Source organism: Boleophthalmus pectinirostris, unplaced genomic scaffold (genome assembly GCF_026225935.1).
Source record: "Boleophthalmus pectinirostris isolate CB_2022bp ecotype Guang Dong unplaced genomic scaffold, ASM2622593v1 HiC_scaffold_13, whole genome shotgun sequence".
NCBI lineage: Eukaryota > Metazoa > Chordata > Actinopteri > Gobiiformes > Gobiidae > Boleophthalmus > Boleophthalmus pectinirostris.
Genome location: NW_026571036.1, coordinates 14,946,424 through 14,956,894, shown reverse-complemented (window position 1 = coordinate 14,956,894; position 10,471 = coordinate 14,946,424). Strand labels below are relative to the sequence as shown.

General features: G+C 41.6%; 2 protein-coding genes across 2 annotated transcripts; both read left to right on the top strand.

The window, feature by feature from the left end:
* Positions 1-619: 619 nt before the first annotated feature.
* slc16a10 (solute carrier family 16 member 10) lies at positions 620-6,833 on the top strand. Its single transcript, XM_055149777.1, has 7 exons — positions 620-685; positions 1,870-1,933; positions 2,146-2,290; positions 2,910-3,336; positions 4,251-4,394; positions 4,712-4,940; positions 5,199-6,833. Exons 1-7 carry the CDS (start codon positions 620-622, stop codon positions 5,417-5,419), a joined length of 1,296 nt encoding a protein of 431 aa, XP_055005752.1. The 3' UTR covers positions 5,420-6,833.
* A 74-nt stretch (positions 6,834-6,907) lies between these two features.
* Positions 6,908-10,389, top strand: mfsd4b (major facilitator superfamily domain containing 4B). The gene is given in 5 exon segments (XM_020919225.2): positions 6,908-7,379; positions 7,571-7,739; positions 7,805-7,921; positions 8,666-9,337; positions 9,340-10,389. Coding segments are annotated over 5 exon segments (1,557 nt in total). The 5' UTR covers positions 6,908-7,142; the 3' UTR covers positions 9,702-10,389.
* Positions 10,390-10,471: the final 82 nt, after the last annotated feature.

Here is a 10,471-nt window from a genome sequence, read left to right as displayed (position 1 = left end):
GTTGGGGTGTTGGTGGGGGTGTGACAACACATGATTCCTCCAGGTTCTGGCGTTTGGCCTGTGACTGTGGTTAGCAGATCAGGAATGAGAATGTGGATCTCACTTCTAATACAGGGGCTGTGGATATGTTGCCCTTTGACCCTGTAACTCACCCAATAGTAAATCTTTGACAGTTTATTGCTGGTGTTTGCCCAGAGGGTTGCATGTGACGATTCCTCATTACCCCACATTACCTGAGTAGAATTTGGCCCCAAAACCTTCATGCAGATGCAGACACATGATTTACTATACTATTATACTATCACTATACACTTAAACTATTTTTTATAGTATGGCTTTTTAAACATGCTTTCCCTTCTCCTTTCTTTCAAAGCAGTCATTTTTCACTAGAATGTACAGATGTGGTTTAGTACCATCACTTAAGTTTGGACCTGAAATGGGGCGGACAAAGACTCCACCAATCAAAAAGCAGTGCTGCCCTCTCCCTTGACTCCCCTTCCCACTAACGGCTCTCATCTGGAGCTCCTTAGGCCCGGGCATGAGCAGCAGAGCATGTGTTTTCCTCCACACTTTTTATGCAAAGCCATAAATTATATTCCCCCCCACCACCTTCTCGTTCATGCCGTACATCGAGCAGAACATTCTTTCTCTTCCGCTGAACTATGGAAGACTGGAGCAAGACCATGTACTCTCTCGTAGCACACAGGTAGTCAGGGGGCTCCCAGTCTGCAGTAGTGATGTGCTTGGTTCCTGTTTCCAACCCAGTCAACAAAGGAGATCACTGTTTTCACTTTGGCTTGTAAATTTGATTTTTTTTATGCCAGATGCCCTTCCTGAAACCTCTACCCTCTTTTAACTGGATTTGGAAATAGCTCTAAATTATGTTGGCCTGTAAGCGCTTGTGATGAATGATGTAGAATGGTAAAGAAAACAAGGATATTGGAGCTGCAGGAGGACTTTAGAAAAGTGATTATAACTGACTGCTCCTTAACGAGTACCAAATATTTGGGGTCAATTTGATTTACTCTGATAAGTTAGAAGAACATTGAAAATCTATAAAATATAAGCATTGTTTTTTTTTGTTTTTTTTTTAAATATGTGCTTTTAATAAAGTTTTCTGGCTAAAAATTTCATATTTCAAAATTCCATACAAAATAATTTTTTGTACAAAAAGCCAATCTCTGTGTGTTTAAACTGCCTAAAAACAAAATGGATATCTCTTTTCACAAGGTTAAACTCTTCATGTTACCATGGTGGAGCTGCCCTATCACTGGTGTATGCTTCCTCTGTTTACTCAGGGTCACACTAATGGCACCCCGGCACCTGTCCTACCAGCAATTTGGCTTTTATGTTAACCTGGCGCACAGATGCTTTCACGTCAATAAGACCAGATATAAGACTGTAGAGGTTCTATTGCATCAACAGACAACTGAAAAAACACAGTAAAAAAAAACTCCAGTCAATAAATAAAACACAGAAATCACTTTCTAATTGTTGGTGACTCTTGCCTGGACTGAAACAGAAAACTTTTAAATTCAAAGTAGTTGCAACAAAATTATGTATTTTAAACACACAAGGCCACCATTATATATATTCTAGGTAAGAAACACATTTATTGTTTGTAAAAATTAACTAAATGTTCAAGTTCAAGTGTCCAAAAAGTTCTGATGCAGTCAAGCTTTTCATGCTGGCTGGAGAATGCAATAAATAAGTCAGAAATCACTTTATTCAAAAGCTATTTGTATTTTGGGAAGTTGTGAACAGTTGCAGTAATGCTGAGATAAACTGTACATTAATGAATTTAGGGTGAGGTGGTCCTTCCTGCTATTTCCTATTTTCAGGCCAAGTGACATCTTGTCTTAACTTAAGGTCATCTACAACACAAAGCTGGACCAAAATAGCCTCAAAGATAAACAACTCAAGTGTGATCAATGTGAGGAAACTCAGTCCCAGTATCAGTAAGTAGCACAAGTGTTATGAGTCTGTAGTACCCATGTGAGTGAGTACCTGGCCCTGTGAGTCTGTCACATGCGGAGTGAGCATTTGATTGGTCCCTGGGCAGAGAACTCACTGGAGGGGGGGCATTGATTGGACACTTTGACATTTTGTGACTCTAATGGTGTTTTTTTTTTTTTTTTTGTGCAGCCTGGGTGGGGTCTCTTTCCATGGGCATGATCTTCTTCTGCTCTCCGATTGTGAGCGTGTTCAACGACCTGTTGGGCTGCCGGGTCTTGGCTGTGGGTGGCGCCTCAGTTGGATTTGTAGGACTCCTTGCCAGCTCCTTTGTCACGTAAGCCGCTCACGTGATCTATTACATCTATATTATGCATAAAGAATATTGTGAGCTTTAGAAAAATCTTTCAGTGGGAGTTCTACCCTGCTAAATATTTTAGTATGTCCATCAGAATGTATCAGCATCTGTGTGTTAAGATCTGCTCCCAAGCAGCCTCATAAACCTCTGTCAGCCCTGAGACTAGAGCCGTTTAGCACCATCTCTTCATTTCCAGGGATTCTGTACATCCTTGCTTCTACATGTGAGAATACCCCAGCGCTCACACACACAAAGGCCACCCCTGAACCACCCTCACATATATGCTCAACAAATGACACCTTATCAAATGCTCCTCACCATTGAGCTCAGGGCCTTGTCATTTCACAGGAACATTCAGTTTTCAACCTGGAGTTCAACCACAAAAATGTGAGACATGACTGAAAGATATTATTCACTTTCCCTCTCTAAACCCTGAATTCAAACTAAAACTTTGCTCCATTTGATCTGACATGTAGTAGGTAACCCCTCTGATGTGATAGAGGACTAATATAAATTGTGTTTTTCATTTGATCTATCTCTAAAGGAAGTTTCCCAGAATTATGCAACCCTAGAACTTTGTATGTTTTTGTGTCGGCAGGTCGCTGGACTTCCTGTACTTCACTTATGGGATAGTGTTCGCATGTGGCTGCTCATTCGCCTACCAGCCAAGTCTGGTGATCCTGGGGCACTACTTCAAGAAGCGCCTGGGCCTGGTGAATGGCATAGTGACGGCAGGCAGCAGTGTTTTCACCATGGTCTTGCCTTTTATTCTTTCTTGGCTGCTGGAGAAAGTTGGCCGTCAGAACACCATGCGAATCCTCTGCATCCTCATGTTTGTGCTCATCTTAGCTGGTTTTACCTACAAACCCCTGATACCTGCCAAAACCAGGAAGCGCACTGGCAGCCGCTGTCCAGGTTTGGGACAGTTCTTCAATGTCAACATCTGGAAGTCCCTTGGTTATCGGATCTGGGCCTTCGGGGTGCCTGCCGCACTCTATGGATACTTTGTGCCTTATGTTCATCTGGTAAGCTCCCTTTTATACAAGTCATAGCTCATGAGAGACAGGGGTAGGTTTTGTTTTGGGGAAAGTGGTGACTTGGCCCCTGCCAAACAGCAGCAGGTTAGAGCTAACACTCTGCTCTCCAGCTGTTCGTTCCCAGTATCTCAGTGTCATGTTTTGGATTTTCTCGATGGTTTGAAGATGTTTTGAAGACAAGGCAAAGGTCACCCAAAACCTTCAATCATTGAACAGTCACTGAATGAAAACAAACTAGAGGAGTTTCAGTCAGCTGGTGATTTCAAACCTCACAACAGCACACATGTCTGCTGTTGCTGCTGCTGATGATCACACAGGCAAGTGTATGCACACCGGTACCAATGACGTACACATTGGCTAATTGCTGTAATATTCATCCCACATATCCAGTCATATTTTACATGTTCATGTTTATGACAGATTAATGAAGTCACTATAACAGTTATTACAACTATCATCGTCTTATTATTAATTATTGATGTAGCTAACGTCACAATCCCACACATATTAACAACACTTTCCAAGACCCAAATGCTGAAGCACGGGAGGAAGGAAGCCCAAACACATGGACTAGTTGTTTTTAGCTCCTTGACGTTTGCTGAGTGCTTCCTGTAGAAGTGCTGAGCTGTAGAGCTCTCAGCCTTCCTCTTTCCAAACAGTCTGTGGTACACAGACGCAGGAGCAAAGTCCTGTAGCTCTATAAGCACTCCTTTTCAGACATTGTTCTAAACTGATAAGGTGTACCTAATTTATAATAATTATTATTATGTGTCTGCTCACCTAGGTGTACTGGAGAGAGTTTCAGGGCATGGTTTATCTGCAGAACTGTCGTATTGAACAGCTGCATGTGACCACATTTGGACACATTTTTGCCATGTCTCATGGTGCCCATATGTTCACAGATGAAGCATGTCGAAGAGCGTTTTGGCCAAGATGCCAACAAAGAGGTGCTGCTCCTGTGTCTAGGCATCTCGTCTGGACTGGGCCGGCTTATTTTTGGTGTAGTGGCTGACTATGTGCACGGGGTCAACAAGGTTTACCTGCAAGTGAGTGTTAAAGTGTGCTGAATTATCAATACATGCACTAAATTATCTAAAAAATGAAATCAGAAAAGATGATAAACACATGATCAAAGCAGCGTATTATCCTCAGTGGTTCTTAAATGCTTAAGGTCAGGTTAAGTTAGAAACTATTAACATTTATTCCATTTATATAATATCTATCATCTTATTAATCCACATAAGGCGACTGGGTACCATTTGATATGAACTTGCAAACAGACCCTATAACTCACACTAAGTCACATGCTAAAAGCTAATGCACACAAAAACGCATGCTAAACAAATGCTAATATGCACCACAGGTCTCCTCTTTCCTGGTCATTGGGCTCATGTCTATGATGATCCCTCTGTGTAATATCTTTGGGGGACTCATTGCTGTCTGTCTGCTCATGGGGCTCTTCGACGGTTGCTTCATCTGCATCATGGCCCCCATAGCCTTCGAGCTGGTGGGATCAGAGAATGTGTCCCAGGCCATTGGCTTCCTACTGGGCCTCATGTCAGTGCCCATGACCGTGGGACCCCCCATAGCAGGTAACCTCACTAAAGCTGTTCTGCAGTACAAACAAACAAAAAAACTATTCTGTATTTTTTCTTTACATAATAAGACAGGCTACATGGTTTGTCCTCTTATAGGGGTTAACACCTTTATCACACAAAATAGCTAATGGATCATATTTGTTTCCAAATGTGTTACCTCTATTTCAGTAACAGTAACATGAAACGAAACTCAAAGTGAATTTTTTAGTCAGGGCACTAGGTGATGTTAAGATGATTTTCTGTGTGCTTCAGGCTTTTTGAGGGACCGACTTAACAGCTACGACTTGGCCTTCTACCTTGCTGGCATCCCTCCAATGGTAGGTGGGGCTGTGTTGTGCCTCATCCCATGGGTGGAGGCTCGCCGGAAGCGACAGAAGGCTCAGGCCCAGGAGAGAGATGTCTCCCAGAAGATGCTGGACTCAGAAAAGGCTCAGGGAGATGATGACCCCCGAACAGGAGAGTCTGTCCTGTAGACAGACTATAGCTGGGAACACCTAAGTGCTTTATGAGAACATGATTTCAATCACAAAGAAGGAGTCTCAAACTGACTGAAGTTGATTTTAGTTTTGACATGGAGAATTGTACATTTAAATTGTGTCCAGTGGGAAGCAGCTCAGCGGCCAATGTTTCATCCAGCACCTATTCTATACAAAATACTATTGTTGTTTATTATATAATTGTATAATTAATGAACTAATTGCATACTATGTCAACTTAATTTATAGGTAAGTTAAAATGTTTACTAACTTTTCACTAAGCCCTCATCTTTCAACACTATTACATCAAGTAGGCTACAGCAATATTGTAGCAAACAAAGTGCAAAGTTGCACTGAGCTTAAGACTTGACTCAGACTTGTCCAAAGTGACTTGGACTCAAGATATTGTGACTTGACTACCACATTGGTATTAATCAATTGTATTAATACATTTTTACAGGTTTTTAATGCATTGAGATCCACTAAACCTTGGTGAGCCATTATTCTCTGAGGGTGGAGACTTTTCAGGGCTGGCTTACTTTAATAATTTCTTTAGTATCAAATCTCACTTTATACTGTTCCTTCCCTTGATCATATGATGAGTTAACTGAATAGATGTCAAAACACCCTTAGTATAATTTTATTTTTGGCAGTTCCATTGGTGGGCAAATGGAAATATAGACTACTTTACTCCCTTATTCACAGTTATTCACTGCTCATTGAAATAAATTGGTTAGGTTTGTTTAATATTAAAAAGCAAACTACACTGTCAGAGTACTGTGTAGCCTATGTGAGCACATACTATTCAGTCATTTTAAAAATCTTAATTTGAGATTGACCGTAACAGTATTTCTACACAAATTTGTGTGTATATTGTTTGTGTAATGTAATGTAGGATGCCTTTGGAGCATTTTTATGACAGAATGATTGGAAATCACATGCTTGTAAACTCATGACACATTACCTGTATTGGGCAGTTTTAGATAATTTACAGTGTTAAAGCCTTCTGCCCTTTAATCAAACAATATAAGACTTATCTGTACATTTTATTTCTCTGTGCCCCTGTGAAATCCGGAGTGCTGCAGACTGCGAGTAGGTCTGATATCTGTCTCCATCTACTGGCCTGGGAAACTCTTGTTTTACACAGTTTGCCTTAATGCCCTATTACCCTTAACTTTTCTCTGCTTTAATATTGGAGTTTACTTGACTATGCTGTAACCAAAGTGCCTGACATATCTTCTTATTCCAGAATGCTGGAAGGCCGGAGTCCTCTTATTGCATTGTGTATGATGTTAATGTTTTATTGTCATGGGTTTTCTAGAGAGGCTTACTTTTTATATACCTGTCTTTTCTGAACACATGTTTCAATTCATATTTTCATATTTTGAGCCCAGTAAAATGATTTGCATAACTACTGTCTGTCCATTTATTGTAGTGGTTTCTTGTTGCTGATTCTTCATTTCCTCATCAGCAGCTCTGGGCTAATCCAAAGTTGTTTGTAATCGTCTAGTGTTAAAATTTTACTTGATCTTCATTGGAGTGGGAACAGCCCAGCGTATCAGATGTGTTTTTATTAGTTTTAATAAAGCGAAGTTCATGTGTGGATCCATAAAACGAAGATCCATGGACATTACCCGTGATGAGATCACGTAAGGTTACGTGCGTGATGCTTTGATCAAACAAAGTATGATCCTTTTCGCTCGCCATTGCAGCTCAACCCATGGATGGCGCCACGAAACACAAGCACGTCCGTTTCGCCACTATGGAGAACGAAACCGAGGATCAGGGGGATGACACACTGTTTGACAGGTGCACGGAGAATGACAAAAGCCTCGACATTGCGTTTAACAAGCCCAAGAGAAGTCCCGGAGCGGCGAGCCCAGCGCCTGCAGAGAGCACTCCCGGCAGACGGCGCTGGCTCACTACCGCTGCGCTATGCGTTTCTTTCTTAGGATTGGTAACTATTTTATGAATAATTACGTTTGTCATTTTCTTTTAATTGATGATATTGTAGGCTCGCGAGAACCTCAGTTTCTACCATCAGTAACACTAAGATTTTAACTGAGTCTGAGTTCAAGTTGCATTGTTGTCGTTTGTAACTTGATTACCTCGATATCTGTTTGAATTGTGTGTTGATTTTTGCTGCAGGGGATGAGTATTGCAGTTATTGGCCCCACATTTCAGGATCTGGCTATGAATGTTCACCAAAACATTAGCAACATCTCATATATATTTGCGGGCCGCTCTGCGGGGTACATTGCTGGCTCCCTGCTGGGGGGCACACTCTTGGACTGCTTGAACTCTTACCTGCTGCTAGGTAATACTGTCTACATCGCGCACCATGAATGCCTTCTGCTTACCATTAACTCTCTCTCTCTTTAGGGCTGGCCATGCTGCTGACAGCATTGGGGTTGTGTGCAATTCCATTCTGCCGACAGGCGCTGGTCCTTACCATCTTTATGGCGTGCATTGGCATCTCCATGGGTGTCCTGGACACAGGTGGGGTCAAGTACAATACACTTTCATGCTACTTCACTTAATCTGTTTTGTACTGATGAAAAATTCTGTACACCCTTTTAAGAGGTGGGGGGCTTTAGTTATAGAATGTCTTATTTTATTGTCAATGTTTAACCTAGTGTTATCGTGCTATTATGTTTGATGAGTCACTAAACTCTCATTTATGTGGTGCGTCCCAAAGAAAATTATCATATCTGCCAAGTCAAATGGAACAGGACAGGCAGGCCTAAAACTTCCTCATCAAGCCCTAGAGGTTACATTTGACAATGACAACTTATTTTAATTTAAAATAAAAATAAAATTAAATTATTTTATTCCTGCTGTGATCGTGAAAGCATAGATATTGAAGTATTTTTTATAAACTAATTTTGTTAGGCATCTGTACCTCACTCCTTGTTAATAAGAGCTTTGAAAACTTTGAAAGTTCAAGACATTTTACTACCTTATGTGTGGGAGATGCCTGAGGGATGAGAGTTGGATACAAGGAGAAATTGTGAAGAGATGGGTTTTGAGTTTAGAGTTATCAGGGAGGGATCACCAACAGCTCATTGTACAGACCAAAAAATTTTATATTTATAATTCCCCTGTGAAATATATAAATGAACAATAATTTAAGGTATGAAGAATTGCAGATAACCCAAAAATAATGCATGAACAATATCAGTCAAACATTTAAGGTATATTTATCAGCTCATTTGTAAAGGCTACTGTTTGTGTGATCCTTAGGTGGGAACGTGCTGGTTCTGAGCACCTGGGGAGAACAGGCAGGCCCGCACATGCAGGCACTTCACTTTAGTTTTGCAGCTGGAGCTTTGCTGTCACCCATCATTGCTCAGCTCCTGTTTGGGGGCTCCCAAAACTGTAGTTCAGTGGCTACAAATGTGTCAGCCCAAGTGCTCAGCCCAGTGAAGGCTGTCCAGAACTGGACCGACCTGCGCTCCATGTGGGCTTATGTGGTCATCAGTCTGTTTGTTTTCCTCTCAGCACTGCTTTTCTTTGGGATATACTGCTGCGCTGCAGGGTCAGGGAACAGAGCCCACTCTGTGTCAGAAAAGCCCCAGGTGGCCAAATACCACACAGCCATTGTAGTCCTGCTCTTCTTATTCTTTTTCGCTTATGTGGGGGCAGAGGTAGCGTACGGCTCTTTCATCTTCACCTTCTCTAAAGATTATGTGCGACTAGAGGAAGCTGAGGCAGCAGGAATCAACACTCTTTTCTGGGGGAGTTTTGCGGCATGCCGTGGTCTGGCCATTCTGCTTGCATCGTGTTTGTCTCCTGGGACTCTCATCACTCTTAGTCTGGTGAGCTGCTGCCTATCCTCTCTGCTGCTTAGCCTGTTCTCTCACCACAGAGCCATGCTGTGGGCTGGAACTGGTCTGTATGGTGCTTCCATGTCAGCGGTTTCCCCAGTGGGCTGTCGTGGGTGGAGCAATACACGCCTGTGACCGGACATACAGCAGCTGTGTTGGTGGTTGGTGCTGCAATGGGGGAGATGGTGTTACCTGTTCTTCTGGGTTTCCTCATGGGACACATTAGTAGTGAGCCTTTGCTAATGTACCAAGCTCTGGCCTGTGCCATCCTCTGCTCCATCCTCTTTCCTGCAATGTACCATCTGGCTGTAGCCTCAGGATCTCGTGCCCAGGGTAATGATGGAGACAAGGAGTTTTACCGGGCACTGTTGCAGCCTGAGCCTGAGGACTCTGATGTTTTTGAGATGGACACTTCTCTGAACTCTCCTCACTGGGATGACCATAGAGAATGAAGAATGAATGAAGAGAAGCCTTATCAGAAGACTGGGCAGGCAGAGCAGAGAAGAAACTGAACCCAAAGAGCAGACTGAATGTTTCCCTTGTAAATTTGAATTTGTACTCAAATTCTGCATTCTCCAACCATAGGTATGGAGGCCCTTGGAATACGCAAGGCTACATGCACTTTGCAGTACAATGGCACAGCTTTTGGAATTGTATAATTGATTTACAGTACATTTATTTAAAGATAATTCATTATTTTACCTGCTGAGAATATAGTTTTAGAATTCCATCTTCTATAATTGTTAAGCATGAGCTTAGGGTCATGTCTAGGTGTTTCTTCTGCTTAAAATACTAATTAAATGTGCATTAAATAATTCTGTCCTTTAATCCCTTACTGCCAGATAAAGGGGATTTTTAAGGACAAATGTAAAAGGATTGAAATATATATATTTTTGTATTATACTGATTTACAAAAATACTTGGATTATAATTAACCATAAATCTGATTCATAGTCTTGGTTGAGGTACGGTAAGTAAATCTGAATGGACTGAACTATGTCTTCTTAGTGAGACACTGTCCACTAATGGCCACAAATATTGTGATTTAAGGCAAATGGCTTACTAAAAGATCTGTAGGTAGTGGCTCTTTCATTTTGACATTTTTATGTTTAAAATCTCACCTACATGTATGAGTATTGTTAGTTCTGAAGTGAAACTGAATTGAGTTAAGAGGGCCAAATTATGCAGATTTAATTGAATGTAGTTTTCAGTTTGGGTGTGT